Here is a 15,014-nt window from a genome sequence, read left to right on the forward strand (position 1 = left end):
TCTCAGGATGGAAGGACCATTTCACCCAATATAACAAGAAGTGTTTCTGAACAGGATTACCAACTATAGCTTTAACACCAGCCACTCAGTGAATCTTAAATGTTTTTCTAAAGCCAGCTGCTAATGCTACGTAGCTAGTTGTTAGGTGTAGTGATAAAAGATACAATAACAAGAAATACAGCAATTATTAACCTGATACAAAACACATTACAGGCAGATGCAGCATCAGATTCTATTTTTAATTTATTGGAGATGGTCCCATTTGTTTCCTTGGCTTGAAAAATATGCAATTTAACTTGTAAACTCAGAACCAATTTGATTTATCAAGAGGGATCCAGCTAAAAACAGGTTATGGGTAGTTGCCATTTTGAAAGTCTGAGGTGGCCGCCACAGAGACTTTGAAAAAAAAAAAAAAGGAAACATTGGGTCTGGGGTTTGTCACAAAAGCTTTCCAAAAATGTATAGTTTATAAACTCCCCAAAGATTTTGAATGAAGGTTGAAATCAGGACATTGTGAACCTGACAGCACATTATGCTGACTTTTATGTCAAATGACTAGTGGCTTTATTATTGATATTATTCATTTTGTGTGTGTTTGTGTCCACAGTCTCTGACTGTTGATGCTGTTGCTGCTGCCTGTGAAGCGTCAAAATCATCCAAGAGCTTCCTCCAAACCATCCAATTGATCCAGTCAAGGAATAAACGAGTAGACTATTTTTTATTCTTCCTAGCACGGTATCACATGGACAATGAACAAATTTTGGAGGGAAGGAAAATCATCACAGATGGATTGGCAGCTGTGAAGGCCAGCAACAGGGAACAGAACTTTGAGGCTGCCAGAGAAAAACTGGGAAAAATCTTACACCCTCTACAGGTAGCCTTCTTTCTATCATTCCTTCTGTTTACATCACAGTTTTGTTTCTTCAATGTTACACTTCAAAACTAACTCTCAAGTTCAGCAAGCGGCACAACAGTTTCTTTCCGTAGGCCAAAATTGTGTGCACTGACATTTATTTAATTTCACAACAACAACCTGTTAAAGGGAGCATTAATATGACTTACTGAAAAGAGATCTTGGTATTAATATACTAGATGCTAGATAATAGATGCTCTGCTTGTTGTTGTTTTTATATAATAGGATTTCTACAGTCATAGCAACTGGGTGGAGATGGGAAACAAACTCCCAAACTCCAATCTGATCAGATCAGACACCAGCGTTGGCAACATAGCAGGTAAAGAAATGATGTTGTGTCAGTGTGTGAGTGGCCGCGTCACCGAAACAAAGGAAACGGAGATGAGAAAATGTGATGGTGCAATGCGATTACAGAGACAAAAGACTGACAAAATTTTCTTTCTCACAGCTGAAAGCAGAGCAACCTGTCGCAACTGTAATGGAGACGACTGCACGAACAACATTTTGGAGGATATCCTACGGGAAATGATAATTTCCCGTAGGAAATTAAATAATTTTATAATTAAAAAAAAAAATTAAATAATTTTGTGCCTTTTTTTTCCTCCAAACCAAAAGGTAACCTTCCTACCTGCTTACCTAAATAATTATATAAATTATTAAAGCCATGTTTGTCAGATTTGTTGCTTAAATATTCAGAAATAGTCATCCTGTGTAAACTGTGACCAAAATAGGCAGCTCCCTTCGGTTTCACAGAGCTTTATGGTGAGTTTCAGCTCATTCTCAAGCTGTCTGGCCCACATCTTTACTGTTTTGGTCCATTCTCACTGCCGTCATGAAGCTGTGAAAGCCCTCTGTGCACCAACTGCACATCACTAAACAGCAGACAGACACAGTTAACAACTATTTAGTGAACATACTGGAGTGTTCAGCAGCTTAGGACCCAGCATAGGGCCGCAGGTTGGAATCATATCTGCAGTTGTTGTGGCACCGGCATAGCCCTAGTACATGGGGCAACTGCTCCACCAGGTGACCTACTGGGCACCCCAACATACAGCCTGTTTTGAGTACACTTTGCCTTTTTCCAGCATGAACACAGTAATCAAACCTGCTAGAATAAGCATATAGTATTAATTTGGGATACTTGACAACTCTAAAAATGTTTTGCAGCTATTGGTAATTTGCACTATGACCATCCATACAAAATTTTATTATAATCCATCTATGCGTGGTTAAAATACTTCAGTCTGCACCAAAGTGGTGGACCAACCATCAGACCAGAGCCGTGTTGCTAGTGTGGCTAAAAAAACACAGTGCCAGAGAAAATGTATTCTTCCCCAAAAAATCAGTGTGGTATTCTCTGAAATGATATGTAAAGATGTATAAAACATTTTTTTCTCATTCTGTTTCTAATGCTTTACAGGAAAATGCAGCCACGGAGGTTTTTTTGATAGAACAAGTAACATTGAACCTAAAGGTGGGATCAATAAAGACACTTTGACATCCAGCCATGGACACCTCCACATGGAAGCTGCAAATGTGGCAATTGCTGCAACCAGTGAGCTCCTGGAGGACATTCGAGGGGCTGCTGGTGACAAACCATTCCTACAGTATGAAACCTTTTCTCTATGTTTCAGATATGCATGGTAAGGAGGAGGATTGCAAAGGGTTTTTATCTCTTATCTCTTTGTCTCCTTCCTTTTCTCTCCATCTCTCAGGCTGATGGGAATCTCCAGTAAAGCTCTTTGTTTTGTGATCGACACGACAGGAAGCATGAGTGATGACATTGCAGCAGTGAGGACTGTCACTTCTGATATAATCGACAGGAAAGTTGGAACACAGGACGAGCCTTCAGTTTACATTCTTGTACCTTTCAATGATCCAGGTATGATCTTAATGTTTTATCTCTCTGAAGTGAAGTAAAATTTATATTTCTTTCTTCATCCTCTTGCCTGCTAAACTGTAACTCAGTGATATAAAGCAGTGGACTTTTTGTGCTGTCATGTGCTGTATAGTTGGTTGAATATTATCACTGCTGAAATAAAATGCCAGCAATACAATAAGAGAAATAACAGTATTTGTAAATCATGAAGCACTCCACAAATGCATGCACAAGAAGAATAAAGTAATTTCTTTCTCGTCTCCACCTGAACCTCAGATTTTGGGCCACTGACAAGGACAACAGACCCAGAAGTCTTCAGGAATGCTATTAATTCACTAACAGCAACTGGTGGAGGAGATTTTCCAGAAATGAGTCTTTCAGGGCTTCGGGTGCTGTGATATCTTTGAGACGTAATCTGTCTGCAAAACTTGAAAATAAAAAAAAAGTAATGGTAAAAGTATCATATAATTGCTGTCCTCTCTTCCTCATACAGCTGGCATTAACTGGTTCTCCTCCCAGTTCTGAGATCTTCCTCTTCACTGATGCAGCTGCTAAAGATGCACATCTGAAAAGCACAGTGATTGCACTCATTGAGCGGACCAAGACAGTAGTGAGTACTACTCTTCATGTGGTAACAAACAAATGGTGTGTAAAATGAGTGTGTTAAGTCATAGAAAAATAAATGAAAACTCATGATGTAAAAACTTGAGGAGGCTATGAGTGGGGCTGTACTTAGGTACTAATACAAATGTCTGAATAAGTAGTAGGTAATGTTCACCATGTTCACTATTATAGTTTAGCATGCTAACATTTGCTATTTAGCATTTCACATTGCTGAGACTGAAGGGAATCGTATCTCATCATAAATGTTTTGAAAGAACTATAAAAAGTTTTGTGAATTCATTTCTTTCTTATAAGCATTCAACAGCTATTAAAGACTTTCCTGATTTTGTTTAACCTAAACTTTAAGACCCTATGAGTGGGCTTCACACCTCGAATTCCCATTCACCTTTTTCATTTCATTTTAGGTAAACTTCATGATAACTGGCAATCTGGGATTTCGTCGTCGAAGGCAGAGTGATGATAGCCTCCAACAACAACAACAACAACAACAACAACAACCAATCAGTCGAATGGCAAGATCAGATGCTCAGCTGTACAGAGACCTGGCTCAGGCTTCAGGAGGTCTGGCTATTGAAGTCTCAAAGAGTGAGCTCCTTGAAGCCACCAGCATCATAACACAGACGTCCAGCTCCTCTCTGGTATTAACACTCTCACTGTGCATTATGAGTTTTCAAAATTCATACTTCATTCATGATTCAGTTGTGACACCAAGTTCATTTAATCTCCTAGGTGACCCTTCTGCAGGCAGCCAGGAATCCAGGAAAGGCTGAAAATTTCACCTTCACCGTTGACGAGTCGGTGAAAAACCTCACAGTTTACATCACTGGGAGCTCTGTGACCTTTACTCTTATCAGTCCCTCAGGTGAAATATTTTAAAGGTGTTATTACTGTATGAGTAGAGGAATTTTTTTAACACCACTTTGTGTGGAAATTTCTAACTTTGGCCCCATCTGGTGGTGGTAGAAAGTGTTAAACTGTGGTCAACAACAATGCACACCACTACATTTCAACTGCTCTAAAAAATTGAAATGTTAAATTAAAGTAACATTTGTTTAAATTTTGGCTTTTTACCCAGTGTGCTTTATTACTTACCATGGCTTTTCTTTCAGGTGTGTCCCAAGAAAGCACCAACACGACAGGATCACTGATCACTGCATCCCAGTCAGTGGGAAACTTCAAGACTCTGCAGCTTAAACAACAAGTTGGACTGTGGGAAATTCAAATGGTGTCAACAAATCCCTACATTCTGAAGGTTGTAGGTGAGAACTCCACGATTATGAGGTTGAATCACATAATCAATACTTAACATTATTATTTTAGGTATAACTATCCCTTACCTCGAAAGGCTGGTTTTTCAAAATCAAAAAAGAAAGAGTTACATAGCCATGCACATAGGTTTGTTATTTTCTGAGATTGTGAAATATCCAATGCTTCACCTGACAGCACCAATCTAACAGAACGTTTCAAACTTGACAACATAAACAATGTAATGGGTCCAAATGTATTTCCTTTTGGCAAGTTTGTCAGTGCAGTAGCTGACAAAGAAACTACAAAAGAAATAAGAAGGAAAGGACATGACTTCAGTTCAGACAGCATTGGAATCTTGCATTGGAGCCCAACACTGGTGCCACTTCTCTTGGAGTCAATGAGGCTGGCACGACAAATCACATTATAACCCATCATATCTTTGTTGTTTCAACTCTGATTGAAAAAATCCTACCACCAAATGAAAAAACACACATAACATAATCCTGACTGACATTTTCAAAAGGAAAATGAACCCACGCACTTAGAAATAAAATCACAAAATGATGGGTTATGGTGTGATTTGCAGTGTCCACCCCATTAAAGCCTACTCCTCCCTCCTCAATTATGTCCTCGTTACGTCTATGATAGACATAGGCGTTGGCAAGGTAACATTAGATACATGGAAGAGGAGAGCGAGTGTAACGTTACAACCAAGAAGGAGTCAGTGATGACTGATGAGTTTTAGAATAAGGTTACAGTGCTAACGTTAGATAGTAGTGTTAACGTTATTAGTAAGTGGAAACACACAAGGAAGATAACTTTAATGTTTCAGAGGCTACGCTAGAGTAGGCTAACGTTAGCCATTAGCAACTGGATGCTGTTGTCATGTAGTCATAGCCTGGTTCCAGACCATAGACCCCACCCACTCAACTGAGTAGGCTTGCATCTTTGGTCTTGCATACTGCAATGAATTTGCGATTTATCTCCCCCAAAACGATGGACGGACCAATGAACGCCGGGAGTGGGGGTGGGTCTAGCGATTAGCCAGTCAGCGCCACGCTGATGTCAAGCTGTGCACCGGTGGGTAACAGGTGAGGATAGCAACAATGGCGACCGCTACAGATCCTACAGACCACATTAACGATGCTATCGAGGTATTTCGCCACTACTCGTGTTAATGGAGGACCAAATTAAAGAAGCTGCTAAACTGGATTTAACGGCAATGCAGCTGGGCATGCACGACGACGGAGGCATTTTAAACGGGCAATGCTCGCTTGTTTTCGGCACCCCCGAGGCATGGATACTAATGACGTCAGATTCTGGGTGAGTCGTTGATCTCAACTGATTGGTTAGGGAAAAATCAAATTCCCTCCCCCTTGTAAATCGCCTTCAATGGAGGCGATGTCAGACTGAAGGTTCTGGGAGCTTCAGTCTGACACTCAGGCTAGTGTTGTCATATATAACGTTATAGCCCGTGTTACATTAGAGGCAAACTAAAAATACCTGTCTAGCAGAAACTCTGTGACCATCGGCTCCATGTCATTGGTCCGACATCCCATTAGTCCGATGTCCCGTTGTTCCGATATGTGATTATACTAGGCTATACTGTATTTGTGTACCGTAGAGGATCAGCAAACGCAACAAAAGTAGGCTACTGGTCGAGATACAAGTGTCATAGAGAGGAGAGAATGAAACACCATAACCTCCTGTTATTAACTCTGGGGTCCGGGTTGTGTGGGGAGCTCTCCGCAGTGCTGAATGGCTCCCGGCGGCTCCGCAACCGGCTCTGGGTCAGCTGGGAAAGGCTTGAGGCGAAGCAGGCTCACGGCTTATGTGTTTGCCACTTTCTTTTTCATTTTAACCCACACCATGATCTTTTCCTGACCCTAACCAAGTGGTTTTTGTGCCTAAACCTAACCAGACCTTAACCACAGGGCATCATGATGATTTCGGAACAACGGGACTTCGGAACAATGGGTTTAATATGGTCGGAACAATGAGCTGTCGGACTAATGGGCAGACCCCGTGACCATCTCATCCCTTTTTAGCTCAGGATGAAGCTGCATCAGTCTTCCCTATCGCTCGAAAGCAGAGCCGACATTGACCCGAGTTTTGGCTCTTGCAGCATCGAGTTCTCTCTTAGTGTTAGCTTTTTCTGCTATATTCTTTCTTTTGCCAACTAATTTCCCTGTTGGAGCGGCTGGAGGTGGAAGCGGTGGTCCGCATTTGTCTGCCATTGTTACGGAAGGTTTATATCCACAAGCATCCCTGTTACTAGCCTATTTCTTGTCTCACAGACTCTTACATGAGCGGTTACATCAGTCGAAGGCCTCCACATGGGGGAGACAGACAGGACACTCTGCCAATCATTGCATTTTGTCCGAATGCAATGATTGGTCGGAGTTCTCTTAGAACCATATGAGACTGGTATAATTATGAGTTTTTATCTCTGGTGGAATTCACTTACATTTTAGTGTGCCATCAGCTTATTAATAGCATTTTAACCTAAACAAAGTGTAAAATTTCCAGAAAGGTAAGTGTCGCTTTAACTTAAGTAGAAGTGGCACCAAAGTCCAGCTCCAATGCAAATTTCCAACGCTGTCACTGACGTCATGACCTTTCCTTCTCTTGTAGTTCCCTTGGGAAGCCTACAAGAGGTAAACAGGGACCAAATCTGTTGCACTAGCAGCAAAATAGCAACCTATCCACCTTATTTTCAAACACAGAAGTAAATAGTGATCAACTTCCGTTTTTTGTGCGTGACTTCCGGTCAGCCGCTTTCCCTCATGCTTTCCCTTACCGCAGCTAACGGTGCAAGCTAATTTTTTTTCAATTTTCAGTTGTTTATGTTAGTCAATCAGTTAGTTAGTTAGTTAGTTAGTCTGTGTATTTTGTATAGATAACTGTGCCCACGTTTCCGTTGTAACGGAAATTTATTCCCTCTAAACGCGAATAAATCGCACGTCAATCATAAACTATGAACCAAAAAAGCACATTCTATCCCGAGTGAGACAGACTGCTTGATCCCCGTCTCCAGTGTACCAGCAGAGAACCTGCAGAACTGAATCAGTGAAAAAACACACCGGGCTAAGCCTCTCTACCTGAGCAGCTGAAGCTGCGGCTCGCACCCTCGACACACAGACGGTGCTTCTGCATGCCAGCCAAACGTGTGCGCACCTGTGAGAAATAAATATGTGAGGTGTACGCTGCTTTTCTATCTTTTTTCCCCTTTTCTTTCTTTCTTTCTGTCAGCGACATACACTCCTAACACAGGACGGGTTGTTTTAATTGACTGAGTTGATCATTAAGCCATAGTAATGCGCGGATCGGCTCTGATAGCACCTGAATCAGCATGTACGCATCAACCATCCAGCCGTTACAACATGATTGAGCTAGCAAAGCAGTTTTGTGTTGCTATGTGTGGTATTTATTCAGTTTTGGGAAATCACGATGTCTAGAAAGCATCAGTGGCTGCAGCTGACAGGGACAGCTAACGTTAATACTAGCAGCAAAGCTAACATCAGGATCGTCATCCGTTAAAAGCCTCCCGTTGTCGGATACGACATGAAACTACTCCAGTTAGCTCAATCATGTTGTAACTAAGACATCCGCTGGAGAAAATATTTTTTTCACGGGCCACTTTGTAAGTTTAGTGAGTTATTACAGACACGGCTAACGGCTAACAGCTAACGGTTAGCCCAGCTAATCTACGATAACCATGTTATTAATTACACACAGAGAAAATACTAATGTTTGTTCATTGTGTTTATAGACTTTACAAACATCAGATTAGTCTAAACGTTGATATAGTGACGTGAAAAATGTGATATATACATATATATAGCTAAACTCAGCAAGGTAAACAACAAGGCGATTCCCATTTACACAGTAGTAAGAGTGCTGGACCGGAAGTGTCGCACAAAAAAACGGAAGCTGGCTGTGTTCTGTTTTGCCTCCGTGTTTCCGTGAAAAATAAGGTGGATATAGTGGAGGTGAATGAAATTAAGTTTCTGGTTGAAGTTAGTTGAAGGTTCAGGGTTGAATCGGCTGAATATTTACTGGTGATCATACATCTGGCCTCTCTGATTGACTTTCTTTTATTGTAACTTTTTTATTTGCAGGTGAAAGTCCCATTGACTTCCTGTTTAACTTTTTGGAGGAATCGCAGGGCCCGTTTGGAGGTTTTGATGTCGTAGACAATCGTCCCAGAGCTGGTAAAGGAACCAGAAGTTTGTGATATGCCAAAGTAATTAACTTCAGCATATTTCAGTGGATATTCTCTTTTTCTGAAGGTGTTAATGGCAGCCTGATGGTGACGGTGACCGGGAGTGAATCCGCCACAGTGACAGAAGTCATTCTGGTTGAATCGTCTGGGTCCGGAGAGGTTAATGGCAACGTGGAGGCTCAGGGTGGAGGAGACTTCTTGGCTCACTTTGACAGGATACCAGCAGAGGAGTTTGTGGTGCTTGTGAAAGGGCAGAGCAACAATGGTTCCTCCAGAATGTCCTCAGCAAACTTTCAAAGGCAGTCCCCCACCAACATCAGAGCGTCTGCTGTGGCTGTTACTTCTGTAAGTGAAATGCATCTACCTAAAAACTCATGATAGGACTTCTGAGATAAACTGTACTGCCACAGTTTTTACTATATACGACTGATAGTGACTGTTTTCCCTTTGTTTTTAGCCTGATTCAGACAACGTCTTAGTTCCAGGAACACCACTTTCAGTTCCCTTCACTGTGATGACGAGCAGTGCAGGAGGGACCTTCAGCATCCAAGCTACCAATGACCAAAGTTTTCCCTCAACTTTCCCGTCCAGTTTAATGCTGGAAACTAACGGCAGTGCTAACGGTACAGTGACCCTTACAGCACCTCTTAACACCGCGTCTGGTACCGTCGTCACCCTGACCATTTCGGCCGAGGCTTCAGGAGGTGCAGACACCAACTACGTCGTGCAGCGTCTCACTGTTCTTGAAACGGTAACTCTTCACAAATAACACTTCAATAGATGTTAAAGCAATACAATGGAGGATTGTGCTTTTTACCTCACAGGGTCCCCCAACAGACAAAAACCGCATTGTCTGTTACAACTGTCGCAAAAATCTTTCTGTGCGTGCATTTGTTGACAAGCCAACGATACCGGTGAACTTCCTGAAGCTGGCAGTGTAATGCGTGATCATCATGTCTTCAGAACAGGAAATGTAGTCTTATAGCATTTTGTACATACATGATTAGGCCGATTGCTTTATTTATTGAGTTTCGAAACTCAGAAATGAGTTGCTCTATGCATGTCAGGGCACACCCACACACACACACACACACACACACACACACACACACACACAAACTTAATAGAGTGAAGTCAGACAACAGCAGAGAGGCCACAGTGCAGATGAAGGGAATATAACTTCAAGATTACTCTAGTTGATGACAACTACGCTTGTTACTGTAAGTAAGTACTTTATCAATATATGTGATCAGCATGTAGAAAGCCATATTTCTGTTAAAGAAAACTAAAATGAAAGCTGTCTGTATGTAGGCTAACACTTTATCTTAAAATGTACCTGTGGCAGGGGCGTCGGTGGCTTAGTGGATAGAGCAGGCGCCCCATGTACAAGGCTGTTGCCACAGCGGCCCAGGTTCGAATCCAGCCTGTGGCCCTTTGCTGCATGTCATCCCCCCTCTCTCTCTTTCCCCCTTTCATGCTTACCTGTCCTGTCCAATAAAGGCAAAAGGCCCTAAAAAAATATCTTAAAAAAAAATGTACCTGAGGCAGCTGACCTGCAGACAGTGAGTCTCCTAAGTAGAGGGTAACAGCAGTAACAGCGCGTGGTCACTATTGGTCAGGCATCCCTCCTCCTCTTTCAGCTCTCGCCAGCGCGTGAAAGCCGGGCCAATATTAAACCTTGTTCGAGCTTGTTTTATCGCTCTCCCATTTTCTTTTCTTTGTCTCCTCAGACGACACCTTCACCTTCTTCCTTTTCTTTGTCGCTTCAGCCATGACAACCACATCTAACTTCGTTCACCTCGGTTCGGCTGTGCTACTCTAAAGAGAGGAGGGGGATATGACGTATGCTGTAAAGCAGCCAAATTTTTCAGTCCTTTTTGTGTCCGGGGTTCCTACCCGAACCCCGATACTGCATAGTGCAAGTGCAAGTGAAACAGACGCTCTCAAGCAATGACGGAGGTGTCATCCAACCTATTGTGAGTTGATGTACCATCACAAGGATCTTGGATAGGCTATATATTTTGAGGGCTCAAAAACTCCATTGTGTTGCTTTAAGGCAGTGAATGATCATTCTGTCATATTTAATCCCTTCATCACTGTGTTTATTGGTTGAATTAATGACTGGGGGCAGCAGTAGCTCAGTCCATAGGGACCTGGGTTGGGAACCAGAGGGTAACTGGCTCAAGTCCTTGTCTGGACCAAATATGGAGTGTGGACTGGTCGCTGGAGAGGTGTCAGATTGTCTCCTGGACACTGCCGAGGTGCTCTTGAGCAATGCAGTGAACACGAAACTGCTCCAGACACCTGTTCATGGGAAGCCCCCTCACTCTGACATCTCTCCATCTGATACACGTATAGGTCCTGTTTGTGCATGTGTGTGTATTTCGGGCCTGTGTGTATATATGTATGTATATGTATGTATGTATGTAACAGAGTGGAAAAACTGGGGATGAGTAAAGTGTATAAAACCAGCTTTTACCTTCTTTTGCTCCTCATAGGTGACTGATATCACTAAGCCGGTGTGTGAGCTGCTCAGCCTGCAGTCCAACTGCTCTGATAACTGTGTGTTATCAATGTGGGAGATCTCTGTTCAGGTGACTGATGGTGCTAATGGGACGGGTGTCGACCGTATTACCCTCAGACAAGGCAACGGGACCTTGAACACCAGCTTGGCCACTGACAATGAGAACATAACCCTGGTTTCCTACAATGCATCTTGCTGTTCGCCTGATGTGGAGCTGGTGGTTGTGGATCGGGTGGGTAATGTAGCCACATGTTTATACAGCGTCCGGAAAACTGCCGCCACCAGCTCACAAGCTGTGACCGTTGCTACAACCACCAATAGTCCACAGCGTCCAACAGTAGCAGCTGTTGAGTCTTTGTCTACCAGAGTTGCTCAGTCTTTTCTTGTTTGCCTTAGCATCATGATCCTGGGGCTCAGTTTAACATTTTAACTTGGGGTCAACTGAGTGCTTACATGTTAGTGTGGGGGTGAGATACATTTAAAAATGTGCTTTTGGCTTTGGAAAATAAACTACATGCTCTATTGATCCTATAATAATAAATAAAGTACATGTTTTGCTCAACCAACACTCGAAAACTGAAAAAAATATGCAAACAAAAAGCTTGAAATGAGGAATATTACATATTACATGTATAACATTTTGTATCAGAGCTGGAACCATGAAACACAACCTTTACAATGGACAGTACCACGGTAAAATTGATAATACCATCCATTACTATCACTCTACCACAGTAGGTCTTTGTAAAGGAACATTCAGTTTTCACTGATGGTTATGTTGGAGGCTGTTGTTTTATTGCATTGTCGATCTGTACTGTGTTACACACATGGGTGTTTATACTTTTTGGTCTAGCTAAATTGATTAAGTCAAGGGAACCTAATAATCTGGCTCGTCAGTGTGTTTACTACTTGGTGAATCATACCACTGTAAAACAATATTGAAATCTTTAAGCTATGTGATATGTTCTTTAGGCATTACAGGGCACTTGGTGGTAGTGTAAAACCTTCTTTAAAGGGTTAATGGGGTTGTGAATATATTAATGTCAATTTAATTATGATACCTCAATCAAGGATCATTCATTCATGTTTTCAGTACTACTGATGTTAAGTTGTGGAATGGGGTTCTGTGTACAAACAAATAAAATTTAAAACCCATGCAAAAAAAACCAACAACTTTGGTCGCAATTAATCTTTCAAACTTTGTCTACTTAAGAAGACGTATTCTTGGTTGGTTTATGATTAGACTTTTTTAGCAATTTAGCAAAGTTTGAAGAAAGGTATTTGCACATCCATCTGTCTTAGATGCAGGTGTGTTGGACAATATCACTTGAGGCTTTGAACAGAAAATCCTGCACACTGCTCTTGTTCAGCTTCACAATTTATTAGCAACACTAATGTGTCGGTCCTCTTGATGAACGTCCATGAGGGCTGAAGAGCAGTGTGCGGGATTTTCTGTTCAAAGACCCACTTTAGCAGAGTTAAAGTTGTGAAAATGTGGTGGTGCTTTGTGTCAAGTGCACAAACATTGTGAGAATAATAGCTCAGGGAAATGTCAGGCCCCTGGGCCCTTAGCTTTCTGAAAATGTGCCCTGGTGAACAACATAGTTGAATAGCCCTGTTGTATAGCAACAGTTACATGTTGCCTGTTACATGCGGTGTCTCTTTTTAATATACACCATATTATACACCATATTTCACAGGAAATTTAATGTTTACATACTGTGTCTTTCAAAATAAATGCACTATGTTGGTACAACACCGCAAACTGACCTTTTTTTTCCCCTTCAACAACAAATGCAGGTGGTTACGTTCTGCCAACACACGTGTGGTTGGGTTTCGGCAACAAAAACACGTGGTTGGGTTTAGGAAAAAAGAACAGGGTTCGGCTTTACAATCTTTCATAAAGTGAACACCACCCTCCCAGTCAGTGGTTGTAGGACCCATCCACCACTACTCCCACCCACCCTGTTTGGACTTTTGTCACTGTAACTTTTGTTTTGTCTCGCTGTGTTTCCCATTGACGCTGCAGAGTGGCGTACAACCATAACTCCGACCGGCTGTGAATCATGTCTACGTAAAAGGACAGCTTTTTTCATCAGTGTCTGACGCTGGAAGTCACTGCCTAAGCATCAGATTTTGACAACTTTGGAGTGAGACTAGGTTGTATGATCAACAATATAATGCATAGATGAATAGCACTTCAATGCAAGCCTGTGTTTGAACTCTGCTCATGCATTCGATTGAAATCCTGCCTCCCAGCTCTTTAACTGGCCAGAAAACAACAGACACAGGTAAGTGACAGCAGAACTCCTGGCCAATGAATGAGTTGGGAGGGGAGATGTTCAATGGAATGCACATGTTCTATATTTCGACTTTTGCAAAATATGCATGCATTTGGGAACTTATACTGGGCGAGGTGGCTGAGTGTTTGCAATCAGATGTTTTCATATAGTTCTGCTGTTGTTAAACCCGGACCTCATTTACTACAAGTCACAGAGAAAGTCAAGAGCTTTCTTTTTGGATTCTTCATTCAACGTGGAGGCATGTGAGAAAAACCTTTTCTTCAGGAATTCAACTTAATACAGGGTGAAATGATACACAAATGATCATTTTGGGGGTGAAGATTAGAGATAAGATAAGATAAGACTATATTAATCCCACACCAGGGAAATTCAAATGTTACAGCAGAGTAAAGCAGGTCAAAGTATCCTTGGGCAAGATACTTAACCCCAAGATGTCACTTCGACGTAGTGACATAGTGTAAAAGCGCTTTGAGTGGTTGGAAGACTAGAAAGGTGCTATACAGGTGTAGACCATTTACAGCAGCTCAAGAGTCAGAAGCAAGAGAAAAGAAAAAAGAGACAGAGTGCTAACAAAGGATAAAATATTACAAAAATGCAAGTTAGATAAAATTTTTATAAAGATAATAAAAAAATCTATATACACTAGATACAACTTTTACTTATACAGATTTTGTATGATTTTGTATGTTTTTGTACAGTTGCACAAGATAACTGAAATACACTTGGTATACAGCCTATAAATATTATTGCAGAGTAAGTGGTAAATATTCCACAGTAGGAAATTACACAGGCATTTTACACTATATAGAAATAAAGAACGTGGACGTGTAAATGTGAATATGAATAAATAGAATTTGCATATATAACCTGAGGTGGAAATAGTTCAAATTAGCTGCCGTGTTGTAAGTGGTGGGTGATAGAGGCAGAGACAAGTTACATGTTACAACAGTGTCACATAATGTACTGTCATGTTAAAAAGTCTGACTGCTGGTGCAATAAAGGACTGGTGGTAGAGCTCTTGTATGCACTGTGGGTGTTGCAGTCTGTTTCTGAAGGAGCTGATTTAGGTCCCACAGTCTCATGAAGGGCGCGAGAAGTATTGTCCATGATTAACGTCAGCTTGGCTAACATCCTCCTCTCGCTCACCTCCTCTATGGAATCAAGAGGGCAGTCCAAGTCACAGCTAGTCCTCCTTACCAGTTTGTTCAGTCTTTTCCTGTCCCTCTCTGTGCCTCCGGCTCCCCTCCCCTTTAAAGGTATTCCTTTAAATTGTCTCTGTCCCATTTCAATCCTTCAGG

At 41.7% G+C, this 15,014-nt stretch overlaps 1 protein-coding gene across 1 annotated transcript in view; it reads left to right on the plus strand.

Moving 5' to 3' along the window:
• LOC117269638 (von Willebrand factor A domain-containing protein 7-like) overlaps positions 1-12,739 on the plus strand; it is a 45,793-nt gene extending 33,054 nt beyond the window's left edge. Inside the window, exons 6-16 of the mRNA XM_078172504.1 lie at positions 2,334-2,520; positions 2,629-2,795; positions 3,069-3,181; positions 3,286-3,402; positions 3,821-4,054; positions 4,146-4,278; positions 4,526-4,675; positions 8,786-8,878; positions 8,957-9,234; positions 9,347-9,640; positions 11,388-12,739. Coding sequence (XP_078028630.1) covers positions 2,334-2,520; positions 2,629-2,795; positions 3,069-3,181; positions 3,286-3,402; positions 3,821-4,054; positions 4,146-4,278; positions 4,526-4,675; positions 8,786-8,878; positions 8,957-9,234; positions 9,347-9,640; positions 11,388-11,843 — 2,222 coding nt within the window. The 3' untranslated portion in view covers positions 11,844-12,739. The remainder of the gene's footprint in view (positions 1-2,333; positions 2,521-2,628; positions 2,796-3,068; positions 3,182-3,285; positions 3,403-3,820; positions 4,055-4,145; positions 4,279-4,525; positions 4,676-8,785; positions 8,879-8,956; positions 9,235-9,346; positions 9,641-11,387) is intronic.
• Positions 12,740-15,014: the final 2,275 nt, after the last annotated feature.

Source organism: Epinephelus lanceolatus, chromosome 11 (assembly GCF_041903045.1).
Source record: "Epinephelus lanceolatus isolate andai-2023 chromosome 11, ASM4190304v1, whole genome shotgun sequence".
NCBI lineage: Eukaryota > Metazoa > Chordata > Actinopteri > Perciformes > Serranidae > Epinephelus > Epinephelus lanceolatus.